Genomic DNA, 15,173 nt, shown 5'->3' on the forward strand with positions numbered 1-15,173 from the left:
GTGAGATAGTACTTATTTACCCTAGATTTATCTGGGCCTACCTGGATTTAAATAAATCATTTATTTTTAAATACATCATTTTCTTTGGACCATTTGTATTACAATTGCACCAATTCTACAGCCCTCTCTCCCTCCCATTATAAGCCTGGCTGCTCGGTCTACGCTACCATGAGGCGGTAGAGCATTATACTAAGGGTAGAGTCTTGTACTGCCTCAGTTGAATGGTTTTACTGAGCCCTTAGTTGGACTTCAGAAAAACTGTCCTAACAATTGTGAATGGAGTTGTGTGCCATCTGTTGATGTGGTGTATGTATAGTTATCCTATTATATGCCTTCGTGATGAAGAGTTACATTTGTTTATATTGTTCTGTAGTAGGAAAATGATTGGTTTAAGATTTAACCCACAAATGTTAATTGACAACTATGCTGTTTATAAATTTGAAATGACAAAGTTTCAAGAAAAAGAAACTTCTGGTTTTCAGTAAATTTACATGTATACACATAAATTAAGCACATTTAAAACAAGCCAAGACCCCAACACAACACATTTCAATTCATACAAATCATATTTACTCAATTCATGTATGTCACATTGATTCTCCAAAATAATGCGTCTTGTTTTGAACTTTAACTACTGAAACTGGTTAATTGTTTTTTCTAGTGCTCAAATCATATCGGGCGTGTCCAGATATGGCCCTTCCTTGAGGAATTCCTTAATTAGTCTGAGGCCACAGAGAATGCGTCCCAGGGGAACGTGTACACAGAAGGAATCAAGTCACTGGCCAGTATGCCAAATTGAGAAACTCTTCCATTTGTCTTTGTAACAAACCATTAACGCTCTAAGTAACTTAGATCCAGGATCCTTATAACACCATGTAAAAGGCCCTTGACATCATTGTACCTCTCAAGCTACGCAAGAGTAAACAGTAGGCACACCTCAATGCCCGATTTACCCCACACCTCAAAGATTTAAGATTGCAAAAGAGAAAATCTGAAACCTTATGGCGACACTCCCCACAGACGAAAACAAATTGCAATTAAAACTTCTGGCTGACAACTACAAGAAAGAAATCTTCTGCACAAAATTTCAACGAAAGAATCTCAAAGGCCAGTTGCAATACTAAGGAACTGTTTGTAATCCTTCGGGAACTAGAATCAGCCATACCTCCTCCTGACAACCTACCTAAACACAAACAAGGTGCACCAGTATCCAAAATGCCCTCGTTAATAAAATAACTACACTGCAAACGAAAATTGCCATAAAAAAGCCTCCTTGCCCTCAACCGAAAATGTCTACCACCACCCGGACTAAAGCCTAGCACAGCACTTTTCAAATTCACCAAAGTATCCATTCAGGAAACCGAAAAAAAATATCGGATCCCTAAAACCGGCCAATTGTAAAGGTTATAACTGCCCTGTCCAAATAATCAAGGACGCTGCAAGAGATTTAGCCCCTTTCATCACCAAATTAATTAATGCTTCCTTCTCCCCCAATACTGTCCCAAGTAACAAAAGAGACCTGGGTTTTACCTCTTCAAGCAACAAATTCTAGACCCTTCCATCCCTACTAGCTATAGGCCCATCACCACGGTCCCCTTCCTACTCAAGATAATAGAGTAGCCATTCTTCAAATTCAGAACCATCTTGAGACTAACCAGCTTTAGGGCACCAGCCAATCCGGATTTAGACCTGAACATGATACAGAGACGGCCTTAATTGACCTCAAGGCACAAATTGACAAGCTCAATGATAAAAGGAAACACTGCCATGCTGCTCCTCCTTGATCGGTCGGCAGCCTTTGACTTGGTGGACCATGCAGTCTTATGTAAAAACCTAGCATCAGCTGCCTACTTTTCAAACGAGGCCATAGCCTGGGTCCAGTCTTTCCTAGACAATAGAACCATGACATTCTTGTCCACATCGGCAGACCCAATTCAAACATGCAGCGTTGCATAAGGTTTATGTATCTCGCCAACTATGTATATCATCTTTATCAAGCCCTCATTTAACAAACTGGACAGACTGGGTGTCAAATACACCAACGACACCCAGATCCTCATTCCCCCGTTGGGCAATTTCGCTTCTGGATGGCAACCAATGGACTCTGCCTGAATGACGATAAAACAGATCCTGATTCTTGGCTCCACCGCTAATCTAAAAAAACGTACACCAATTACTCCGCCTTCGACATGGATGGTAACAATTACAGTAGCCAAAGTGAAGACGTTGGGGTAGAATCCAGGTAGAAGCCTAAATCTGAAAAAGCAAGTAAACTCTCTAGCTTCATCAACTGCTTACGCCTGACAACTTATTAGATCATGTAGGCGTTTCCTTACACAAGCCAGTTGCATTATCTTAGCCAATGCGCTAATACTATCCAAACTCGATTACTGGAACGCCCTACATCTAGGAGCCAATAAATACATTATCAATAAAATCCAGACATTACAAAACAATGCCCTTAGAACGGCCTTGAACCTCCCAACTAGAGAACATTTATCTAATACGAGAAGAGACCATCACTGGCTTAGAATCAGAGATAGGATCCTCCTCAAAACTGCGTGGTTAACATTCAAATGTCTAAATAACACAGCCCCACATTATCTCATGGAAAGAATAATCAGAAGAACTTCAACCCACCCTTCTAGAGCGGTTAACCCCCATTGCCTACATGTACACAGATTCAGGCCAACTAAAATAGGAGGAAACAGCTTTCCAGTAAAAGCTGCTGAGTACTGGAATACTCTCCTATTGGAACTTAGAACAGTCACACTTCAGCTTCAGACGTAATACCCTTAACTGGCTACGATCCAACGACCATTATGACCAATAGTCTGTACTAGTCTAGGAAGCTGCGTTGGCTTGCATTTATTGTACTCTATTCTGAATAATCATTTATTACATGTATTTACCTTTATCCTTATCTTTATTCTGACTATGGATTCATTTACATGTATGTAACTCATCTTTACCGTTATTTTGTAACCAAGCTATAAATATTCTTTGTATTCTGTTGTGCCCAATTACCCAAGGGTTCTGTGCACCCTACAAATTAATAAACAAACAATGATACCTTGGACCTGGCAAGAACGGCATACATTACTCACCACAATCGCATTTCTGATGCTTCCATCTGCTTCGATTCACATGCTTTGCATAGGCCGACATCTAGTGGTAGGTGCAGAGTATTGCATGAACTCTTTACAAAGGTCGAAAAGGGACGATGACTGGGCGGGTTTGTAATACTAACCGTACTGCGACGTGTACTGTAACGATGGTCCTTCAAAAGTCAAGGTCCCTCAGATTGTTTGATTTACGACATGAGGGAGCAGAACATGTATGCGTCACAACAGACTACAGCGAAGAAAACAAAAGGTGTAAGAGGTCCATGTACCTTCAACATCAAGAGGGGAGGAAAAGTGGCCGCATGTGAATCCAAGCAGATACAATACAAGAATCAGAAATACGATTACAGCGAGTATTGTAGGTCTTCTGAGGATCTGCTTAGAATCAAATGCTTTGCATAGACTAGCGAGCAGTACCTGAAGGAGGTGGTGGGTACAGGGGCAAAACACTGCTTGTTCCCTCCTGCGTAACTTGCTTTGAAGAGGATTTAAGCAGTAGTGTGTGAATTGAGCTCCAATTAGCTGTTTTGCAAATGGCATCAAAAGGTACATTTGCAAGAAATGCTAGCCCCTGTGCCTCGAGTCGAGTGTGCTCTAGGCATGAAAGGTAAAGTTTTCCTGGATAGAGAATAACAAATGAATGCATCTTACAATCCATTTTGAAATAGCCGATTTAGAGACAGGGTCACTTTATCTCCCAGTAGTTATGGACACAAACAACTAGACTGTTTTCCTTAGTGGTAGAGTCGTGTTTAGAGAGTGCAGGACAGCCCTGACATCTAGTGTATGAAGGCTTTGTTCAGCTGAATTAGTAGGATTTTGGAAGAAAGCTGGCAGTTGTATGGATTGGGTAACATGGAACTTGGAGATACATTTTGGTGAGAATTGTTGATGTGTTCTCAGAACCACTTTGTCCTTGTGAATAATTAAAAATGAATTGAGAGCCTGCAGTTCACTTACTCTTCTTATAGAAGTATTGGCCACAAGAAATGCAGTCTTGCAAGCGAGATGCGCAAGACTGGTTTTGTGCATTGGTTCAAAAGGGTGACCCATGAATTTGTTAAGTAAAATATTTGTGTCCCAGCAGGGAGCTGGATTTGCAATTGGTGGGTGTAATCCTTTAACCCTTCCATAAAGGCTTTAATTACTGGAACTTGCCACCAAGACACGTGTAGTGGTGTATGCAGAAAGTGCTGCCAGATGAACTCTAGGTGAGTTAGAGGGGAAAAGTGCACGATAATCTCCCTGACCAGTTCATCCACAGAGCATTCCCTTTGGACCCTGTCTGGGGACAACTGGACGCAAAGTCTGGGCATTGTGCGTTCTCTTGTGTTGCAAAGAGATCCATGTCTGGCAGACCCCAGTTTGTGAAAACTTTGTGAAGGACGTCTTTGTGCAACTGCCATTTGTTCTTGGAAGGAAGTTCAATGGCTAGACAGTTGTGGTCCCCTGGAACAGGTTGAGACAGTGGGTATATGTGATTAAGTGCCCAAAGCCAGACATGTTTGCTGGACACAGATCTAATACAGTGTGCATGGTTAAGTCATTTTTGGGTACAAGGAAGTACACTGAAGAGATTGTTTCCTCTTTAATAGGGATGAGTTCTACTGCTCACTTTTGTAGTTAGATCTCGATTTCCGCTTGTAGGATGAGCTGTGTTCTTGTGACATCCTTCTTGCTCTCTGTGGCTCGGGTCAGGGTTTTGATGGAATTTTATGTAATAATTGGTTACTGTCGTTGGCACCAACTGATCTGACGTTATCTCCTCACATGCATGGGTGAGAACTGGGGATGCATGAGAGGGGACTTAAGGGTTAGTCATTTTCTTTGGCGGTTGTAGAGAAGCCTGGTTGCCTGTGGTCCTACCTCAACCGTGGACTCACCCAAAACCTTGTTGGGAGGTTTGGAAAGGATGATGCCCCCTGTGATGAGTACCAGGGAGAAGAGCCAGAGGAGAACCCAGACTGTGTGGGTCTTGAGAAGCTTTGGGAACAAAAGGACAGTCAGTATGGACTACTCCACGTTGGACATATGGTTTGTTGGAGATCTGGTTCAAAGTCTTCAATATATCGTGTTCTTTTTTAGCTGTTTCCAAGGCATCAGCTACAGCTTTCCAAAACAGCACTGATGGCTCTACTAATGAGGGTGACCCGAGATTCTGGTTTAAAACTGGAATTGCAAAGCCATGAATGATGTAAAGTGCCCTCTGCAAGAATGCTGCCTGCCGTTTCCACAGAATCAAGAGCGCTCTTCAAAATGTTGTGTGTGACCTGCCTACCTTCTTTAACAATTGGTGGGAACTAAGACTGTGATGGCTCAGGGACGGTTAGGATCATACCATAGAGACATGTAAAAATGTCACCCATGAACAAAGCAAAAGACCAGGTGAGAGAGGAACAAGATTCCCACTCACCTAGGGAAAAGCAAAAATAATCACCAAGTCCAAGTAAAAGGTTCTGGTGTTGACCCAGGTCAGGAAGATTTATCACCAATATGAAAATCTTTCGGATCAGGGACATTGTCTAAATTGTCTCAAAGGAACCCCCTACTGTGCGCCATAACTTGTATTATTAGCCATCCACGCAGAGTAAGCAGCAGATGTGGTTACTCTTTATAACGCATAACATTTATCTGGAGGTGCTTCTGTGTTTGATAAAGAAACAACTGCATGTTTCCTAGTAGTTGTAACCACTAGTGACTTGGGTCTGTCGGTGTAGGTCTGACATTTATTTCTACCCGAGGGTTAACCGCTTGTGTAAGGCATGGAGTAAGTAGGGGAAGGTGCAATCCTCTTTTCAATGGAATTTAACAAAAGAATAGATTGGCTATTCAGAGTCTGGCACAGAGTTTGTATTTTGGAAATGTTCAGCTGCCTTTTTAACAAATTCGCTAATAAAAAAAGCTGGTCATCTATAGGAGATGTGTCGCCGGGCTGATCTACAAGACCATGGTCCCCAAAGATTATATATGGCTCATTTACAACCTCATGAATGGAAGTAGCTGGCCACGTACCCGGATCAACACCTGGTGTTGTTGGAATTGGTCATAATAACAATCATCTTGGTCATCCTGAATAAAATTGGACAGCTGATCTGTAACAACAACGGAATGTGTAGGAGATAACTGGAGTTCGATTGGTGATTTTGGCAGTGGTTCACCCTCAGTGTTTTACGATTATTTGGAAGTGTATCCATTAAGGTAAAATACTAATTCAGGAAACGTGTCTATGATTTGCTCAACTACTCCCTAGTCCATGTACCTGTACCTGTACCTGTACTAGGGATATCTAGGGGTAAATGGATTAAATCTGACATCACCACAGTGCACATTTTACAAGCCCTCATATTTACAGGATGACCAACCAAGTTTTCAATCCATCAAGCATACTGGTCGTCATTTCTAATCTTAATGCCAATTTGGATTACCGTTTGCAGCCATTTCATTTCAGAGCTTAAACTGGCAGCGGAAGACCTTTGCCTCCAGACAGGCACAAGCAAGAAGTAATGAGAACACAATATTTTACAATTAACATAAGCAGCAGCAGTTAATTTTTGGCTTTGCAGATTAGAATGTTGTACAAAAAGTGGCTGTAGTTTACAGAGGAGTGCCCCATAGACAAACTGCGCTTAATAGATTAATGTTATTTTTGTATACATAAATGTGGACCATACTGGTAGTTTAATGCAGCGCCAAAAATACCCAAAGTATCCTTTTCCTGGAAAATGCATTTTTAAAATTTGGCAATAGGATTGCTGCAGATTCTTTTGGCTCAGGACTAGTCCATTGAAACCTTACCAAAGTGTGCCATGTGCTCAGCAGGTATCACCATGTACTGCCCAGATTGAGGATCTCTGACAAACTGATAAGCCGAAGGGAGAGACCCAGGCATGCTGGGGGCGAAACCAGGCGTCATTCCTTGATGCAAGGTAGGGTGGCCCAAACCTGCAAAGAAAAGAAAAACAATCAACCCTCCATTACTGATTCGTTTTAACCAAAGACCAAGAAAACAAGTAAAGAACTGGTTGACTAATTGTTTTAATGATGTCAGGTAAGAATGAATTCCATTTTTGTGGTGGGGGTGGGGTCTGCTGTCCCTTTTAGAGTGCCACTGAACTTTCTGCTCTCCCTCCCCTCTGCTTTTTTTTTAGATCTTACCTCCTTTTGTGGTCATAGGTACTTCTATCGAAGTCCCCCAGCCACTGCAACCCTTGGTGGTATATGGTCCTATGGAAGCCCCTATGACACCCCGTTTTGGCCAAAGGGGAATTGGATCATCCTATATTGGTTTTAAAGAGTGGCAGCTGTAATTTAGTTTGGGACTCACCAGGGGTGCAAGCCCAAATACATTGCTACCAGCCCACTGTACCCAATTAGTAGCAGGAGTGCGGGGGGGGCGGGGGAGGGGGGTACTAAAGATTTTGCTAAAGCCCTGCCCTCTACAATTTCTCTGTCTTGGGAAACCAAGACAGGCCGAAAATGACGGTTGTGCACACATGGGGTAACACCCAGTACTGCACCTTAAATTGTGATTTGTACTGTTTAAAGGCCCCTCCCTAGTCAGACCATTACACATCCTGAGTGGGTGGACCTGAATGCTTGTTGGTTTTTGGGGCCAACCAGATTGGCCAGCCACCAAACCTTGGTTTTGGTGTCCTGGTGCATCATAGGAGGGCTTGCTCAGCATAGTCCATGAATATTTGGGATAATGTAGGGGAGACTCGGATCCTAACTCAGTTCTGCTGAATTGCTGCAGTTCTACTTGCATGTAGGAGGATTTTTCACCAAGAAGTTGCTGCTGCAATTTTTGGACCAGGATTGGCGATGCTGGTTAGGTTGCTCTCTCATACCCTTTACTACAGTTCTGATTTTTGGCTGTTGGACATTCCTTCCTGGGCTGCCCTCACCCGGTCCATCTCATTTGCTAGACTGGGACTATCCATGGGTAGTTGTATTGCCCCTTTCACTGCCTGGGTTGTATGGCTTGATGCAGGAAGTTGCCATATCTCAGAAGGGAACTGCAACGCCGATACCCTGTCTGTTAGTTTGGGCCATACTAGGGCACCTCCACCATGGTTTACATTTTGGGCTCATTTTCTGCTGGTTAGCTTCCTCTTTGTCCTTCAAGCCACAGGAACCTGCCTGGCCTTCTATCCTCCTGGAACCATCCCCGCCTTTGGATGGTGGGTCCCACTGAAAGGCAGATTTTCTTTTGGATCATGTAGGGGCTCTCCTCATTGGCAATGGTTCAGGTCCCTGGGTGACTGGGTCTTGTAAAACGCCCTGCTAAAGACAACATTGTACTTACTGGGTTGTTTCTACATTCCCGAGCACAGTTTTCAGAAACCACTGCATCCCACTGTCAGGACCACTTTCCTATGGTTCCGTGCTGGTGGGATTACTTTCCTATGGGTCCGGACTGGTCTTAAGGGGTTCTTGTGGTCCATGGTAGATGGGTTCTGAAAGTACACTTAAAGGGTATTTTGCAATTCCCTGAAATTGGCCTGAATCTTACTTTACCTTCCTTCCTGGGGCAGCTGAGTCATGAACCTGGCACTGGAGCCCTTTGTCTCTACCCTCTGGCATCCCCTGGGATCAGTTGCAGTCTACTGCACACTTGTGGAGTAGAATTGGAAGTTATGTTCTTCCTCCAGAAGCACAGCTGTAACTACTTACTCCGCCCCATTAATTGCTATAGGAAACTTCTGAACTTACCTGAAACTCACCTAAAGTGACTTTGAAGGTAATTTACTTGCCACAAGACATTTTTTCCAGGGCCCACTTTGGGTCAGACGAGTTTTAGGATGAAGCCTAGAATTTTTGCGAGTACCACCAATGATTTTCTCTGCATTTTTAAAATCGTACATTCCACTGTCTAGGAAGAATATTTATTTAGATTGTCAATTTACAATGCAGGGTTCGAATTTACTAGGATATATTTAGTTCCTGCGTGTAGCCTAGGACAGCCTGGTTAGCCTGGCACCAGCAGCAACCTGGAACAACTTTAACTCTGCTAGTCAATTGGTGACATACAATCTGATTAACTAGGCTTGGGAACGTGTAGCAAGGAGAATAAACTGAGACTTGTAGCAAGGAGACTAGACAATTTAAGCATAATGGATCATATATAAAAAAAAGGACAAAAAGTTAAATTTGCAACTCAAGTCAGAATTGTGCCGCGCTATGTTTTAGCTCCTGGTTACACAGCAGGTGCAGTATTAACAGTCAGGGAGAGGATATTTATCAATTTATCTAACACTTTAGGCAGAATAATAAAGTATGTTTTATCACACTGTATTGACGTGGGGTTACTTGTTAGTTTTCGATTAGTGTATCATCTCAGAGAGATGCTAAAAAGGAATACCCACACCTAATGTGAGCTGTCTATCCCTAGGGGAGCGGTGGCATATAGTGCTGGGGGTGATAAGAACCTTTAGTTAAGGCTAAGCAGTGTCCCAATCACTGGGGCCACATTTCTGTGAGGAACTATTTGAGCAAGGGCCGTGAGCCCCTCTATCTTTATTACTTGTTTTGATGGTGTAGGGTTTCACGCTTTTCTTTGCAACTCTTAGCACAGTAATGTGCATACCACCATGTAGCATGTAGTTATTGTTAAGGTAAAATCTCTTTACTGCACCTTTTCCTTTAATTTTATGGACCCCCAATATTTTTGGTTTTATTTTTGATCCGGACCTGTACTTCTACAATGCAGTGAAGCCTTAAGCTGCGCCGCAGTGCCTTCTGCTCATCTGTGATGGGGAAACTGACATATCCTTCAGGCTGTCAGTACTCTAAAACAGTTTCCCTTAGTCTTGCGACTTTACTTCTACTTTCAGTAACTTATCACTTGTGGTAACTTTTTATCATTTATCTAACAATGCAGTACAATGTGGTAAACCTTGTTTTGCCCTAAACTTACACTGAAGGGATTTTAGGTGACTCTAGATGTGATAAATGGACAAGCTGGTGGCAGCAGCGACTTTACAATTTTTCGGTGCTTTTCGTTTTAGCCTTAATGTGTTTATCACGTTTGGCTACTAACTGTAGCTGGTGTCCAAACCTGGACGTGCCACGTGGTTTTTAGCTTCTCCTTTGGCCATCTTGTTCTTTAGCCTTCTTCCTGGCCTGTGAGACCAGGAAAATCCTTGCATGACTTCCAGTGCTGGGGAAAGCAGAGGCTTGTGGTGGGCTACTGGAGAGCTGTGTGTTTGCTGGCAGGATGTGGGCTGGGACCGTCTGGTCCGAATCCACAAACTGGTTTCAGTGTGTCCGAGTGTTATGCATGAGTGTTGCCACCAGTGGTCAGGATTGGATCACTGCTGGGGTGTGTGTTGCTAGTCCTGCTATTGGCTAGTTGGCGTTTCAGCTTTTACTTGGCTTTTGGGATAAGAAGAGGACCCCTGCACCTGTTCTTCATAGATCCTGATTAACTTGAAGAAGCCAAGACTCCTGTCCAGCTGTGAGACTCGTGACAAGACCGGAAACCGGACTGAAGGAGGCGTGGCGACCAACTTCTGCTGCTGTCCTGCTGGAGCCCTATCTTGCTCTTGATCTTCAGCAGTCCTGCGAAGGAGCTGGGACCCTTGGAGTGGAGGGAACATCCATTCTTGACGTCTGCTCAGTAGCCTGTGTAGAAGAGCTGTCACAAGTGTCCCGGGACTGTCCTGTGGCTGACCAGTTCAGAGTTTGGGCTATCCTTCTGCCGACGTTGCCATTCCGAGTTGAGGCCTGACACTTGGGGAATCCTCAGCCTGTCCTACAAGACTTAAGTCCTAGAATCACGGAGACCAGAGATAGGAGGCAAAGTCTGTCTACGACAAGTGAGGCCCTTTGTGTTGCCATGCTGCAGTGACCACAAATCTGAAATAGCTTACCTGCGTCGAGTCGGTCCTGCATCCTGTTTTTCTGCATTCTTCAGTCCTTGCACCAGCGAAAGACACCAACTGGAGATCAGCTCCAACCTGCAACCCCTGCAAATCAAGGACTGAAGCGGACCGCGGGAAAATCAACCTCAGACTTTCCATTGACCTGCCAAGTCCTGGGCAGAATCGAGTACTGGGGGTAAGTTAAAGTGGTTCTTACCTGCCCCTAAACTCACTTAAAAAAAAACTTTTACAAAACCTTTGCTATATACTTTGGCTTTGCCATTGCTTGCTCATGCAATCCTTCCGAAAGATGCAGACATTTCTATTAGTTAGAATACACTGTCCTCTAACCCTTGAACCATTCTCACTGGACCCCAGAGACCCTACCATCATTTTGTGCTGCATCAAAAACCGTGTCAGAACTTTCCTGAACTTTTGGGCATAAGGACCCAGACAATTTAGGGAAGGACTTTTGAAGTTAGGGTTAATTCTCTGTGGACCTGTAGTGCAGAACACTAATCTGCACTTTCTTTTACAGGAGTTTGATTTGTAATATGTCCTACTCTAGTGGCTGTATACATGTAATCTATTAGTGTTGTGTGATATTTCTACCTGTTGGTAGTCCTTATTCATAGTGATATTTGGCCATAAATAAAATTAATTTTATACATACTGTCTTAGTGTAATTTGTGATTCCCATTGTGGGTAACTGTTGTAGACCCTTCACAAACTCACCATCTTTTGAGACATAGCCTAGACTCCTCGTCACTGCCATCCTGAATCTCCCAGAGTTGTCCCAGTCACAATATAGGTTGTCATTCTATATATCTACCCACCAGTCAGCAACACAGGTAGTTTAGGAGAGGGTTGGGTCTTGGTTAAGATTACTATTTTTTTTTCTTTTTTTTTCTCACTATTATACTTTTTGGGGGATTTGGTTTGGTGTCTGGGTTGTTGGCGTTTGTGTGTATGTTCTATGTTAAATGTTTTCATTGACTTGTATTTTGCTCTTTTATTGTTTACAAAATGAAAATGTTTAGTATGTTGGAGGGATCATATGATTATGCTGTTTGTTTATTGATATGTTCTCAAATTGAATAATACTGATTTTGTGTTCTATGGTTCACTATTCCTTTCTGTATTTGGTTCTTCTGTGATTTAATTTAATGACATAGTAATAAAGAGATTTAACAAATATATATATATATTACTATTTCACACATGCACTGTGTTTTACTATGTTTTTTTCAACCTGCAGTACTTCTTTTACCCGATGGACATTCTAAGTGCACTTTCATGACAAAGTGTTCATATTTCAGCAGAACAGTGTAGTGGTTTCCTTTAGTTATCTGTGTGGAGTAACTGTACTTAACTGCCAGTCTTCCTGCAGCCTTGGAGTTAAGCCTGACTGCTCTGCTACAGCTTCAGCATTAGAGAGTCTGCTCTTTCCTTTTGGTGAGTGTCGGGGAGATTTTCCTTAAGGCCCTGTGGTATATCTTCCTGGCTCAGTTACGAATGGGGACTCTCACAAGCTCACCCAGGCCTCTCAGAAACGAAAGTGCAGAGGGGAGGTTCATAGAGAGAGTACCCTCCTTGCCATCACCAAATATGAGGTCTCACTCTGGAAATAGTCATCTTTATTTTAAGAAAAAGCAAAAGAGAAAATACTAACGGGTAAGTAAAAAGACAGTGTAGCAAGTAGGACTTTAAGTACAGTATCTTTAAGGAGTCGATAGAAAGGTCCTCCCTGGAAGCAAAGCCGCAAACAGGCAATTAAATGATTTTAGATTCAGGAAGGAAAGAGGGACCAGGATTGTGAATCAGGGCAGTCTTTGGTGGATGAGTTACCTTGGGGCAAAAGTGCCTCCAATTCTGGTGTTCAGTTGGAGGGAGAACCGAGATTAAAGATTTATGGATGAATAAAGAAATATGCATGCCAACAGCGCCAGAATCAGGTGATCAATACCATGGACAGAGTACGCAGTGCTGTGGGATGTGGTTAGTCGCTTCCGGAACCAGCTCATGTGCACTGCAGGAGCACCACTGATGACAAGATGTGACCAAGACCCATAGGAATAAATTCCCAGGTCATGGCTCACAGCCAGAGAAACAGACAGGAAAGGTGGCTTCCGTCAGTGGCTGCTGGTGAAGCAGGGGGTTCCCACATAGTCCTTGGGCACAGGATTAGCTTCCGAGGATGGGGTTGGCTTAGCGAAACTCAAAGGAAGAGCGGAAAACCAAAAAAAGCACACACTAGAGAGGGGACAGTGCTGCGCTTGCAGGTATGGCAGCAGCACGGCCTCTGGAGCAGCCCAGATGAGAGTAGATATAACAAGAGAACTGGTCTGAGGTTCTGCAAGAGAGGATTCTCGTGCAAGTTTGGCTTGGAGGTTTTGTAGAGTCCTGGCAGAAAATGATCAACCCCTTCTACGCCTGTCAATACAGACACAGTCAGGAGCATCAGGGAGACCAGGCCTTCTCACAGGAGCAGTGATGTAGTTGTTCCCACTGGTTCAATGAAAGGAGCAGTGCTGTGGGTTCCATACTTTAATTCTATGGTAAAGCAGAGCCTCTCCGTCAGATTGTTTGGGACGCCAAATGGTGCTGATTTAGAGCTTTTGTCCTTCCTCGAGCAGCAGGCCTTCGAGTGGAATGGGGCAGAGATCCAGATGTAGACTAGGTTAGTGGGCTGCTTTCATTCCTCACTGAACCACCAGTGAGTGAACACCCCACCCAGTCACATAACAAGCATAAATCAAGGATGGTCTGCCAGCGGCCAAGCACACCCATGCATTCTGAAAGTGTCTCTCACAAATTAATGAATTCACACTGTCCAAGACAAGCATCTGCCAGTTAGAACTGGTTTCAGGCTGGATACAGTCCCCAAATACTGGGACACACCCAATGGCCAAGGATGACAAGTGTCATCAGACCCCATAAGGTTTTCAAGGTGGAGAATGTAGTTGCTACATCTATCAATTGGGGTGATGTGTCAAATGGAGCCCACCTAGTGCAACCAGATTACACAGGCAGAAAAACAGCCAGCACTAGCCTAGCCACATGACTAAGAGGGGAGACTTACAGGAACGTTTGGGGTACCCCTGGCTTGGGAGTCATATGGGTTCTTAAGGAAGAGCAGAAACACAGTAACACTCAAGTCAGGCTTGAGATTAAGCCTGGGAGAAAAAACAAGTCACAAACCCAGTAAAGTAAGCAAGAAGTGCAGGGGACTACCATAGGTGGTTAAAAGTGGGTCTTCTGCCAACAGTCATGTATGGGGTTAATAAAGTGCGTATAGACAGCAGAGATGCATTTAAGTTGTGTTTGTAAACCATATAAACGCCAAAGAAGAAACCACCCACAAAATTGGCATCAACACATGCCATGTGACATGTCAGAAACGAGTCACTATTTTGGTCATACTTGCAAGAATAAATATTACAACATACTACTTCCTCCATGACCCCTGCCGCCTTTACAATACATGCTTCAATGAAAATAAAATTGTTATGCCCCCAATTAGATTGAAACTTTGTTCGACCCCTGAATGCCTGAATTCAATACCTACTGATTACTGATGTAGAACAGAATAGAAGAGTACATGGGAGGTAGGTGTTTGGCAAATCGCAGACCAGCTGGTCAACCTAATCATGCTTGCCGTTCACACATTTTATTTTAGAACCGGGGTGGATCAGTAAGGAGCTTAAACCACCTCTGCAAAATTGCAATCAAATGTTAATTCACACCCCCCTTCCCCCCGGGTGCTGCACAAGGGTACGATTGCTCAATTATCAATCAATTATGTACTGGAGCATTTCACCACACACAGATGTCAAGTGCCCCATGTGATGTGTAACACAGTGGCCCAGTCTGCAGGGTCTTGTATGCCCATATGTCCGATCGGCAGAAAAATAGCCCACAATGCAAAGGAAAAAGCAAGACGGACTCATGTCATGCAAGACATGTATGCACACTTCTTGTTCAATGTCCAGTGATTGGAACCCTGCTGGATGTGACAGGCAGAGCCGTCTTCGATAACAAAAACAGACCAAGTGCCGGTTTTCCTCCGAATTCCCTTGCATGCATCATACACGCCGTCTTCGTATTATAAAATGCCACAGCAATGCACCTCATTAAATTTGAAGAGTGGGTTCAAAAAGGCCACTCTTGGGTCACCTACTATACA

The 15,173-nt window shown here is 43.5% G+C and overlaps 1 protein-coding gene across 7 annotated transcripts in view; it reads right to left on the minus strand.

Annotated features, from left to right (window-relative positions):
- Positions 1–15,173, minus strand: part of TNRC18 (trinucleotide repeat containing 18) — a 470,959-nt gene that overhangs the window by 348,113 nt on the left and 107,673 nt on the right. For all 7 annotated transcript variants that reach the window (XM_069645534.1, XM_069645537.1, XM_069645536.1 and 4 more), the window contains exon 8: positions 6,921–7,067. In XM_069645534.1, coding sequence (XP_069501635.1) covers positions 6,921–7,067 — 147 coding nt within the window. The remainder of the gene's footprint in view (positions 1–6,920; positions 7,068–15,173) is intronic.

This window comes from Ambystoma mexicanum, chromosome 2p (assembly GCF_040938575.1).
Source record: "Ambystoma mexicanum isolate Mex_15411 chromosome 2p, UKY_AmexF1_1, whole genome shotgun sequence".
Taxonomy (NCBI): domain Eukaryota; kingdom Metazoa; phylum Chordata; class Amphibia; order Caudata; family Ambystomatidae; genus Ambystoma; species Ambystoma mexicanum.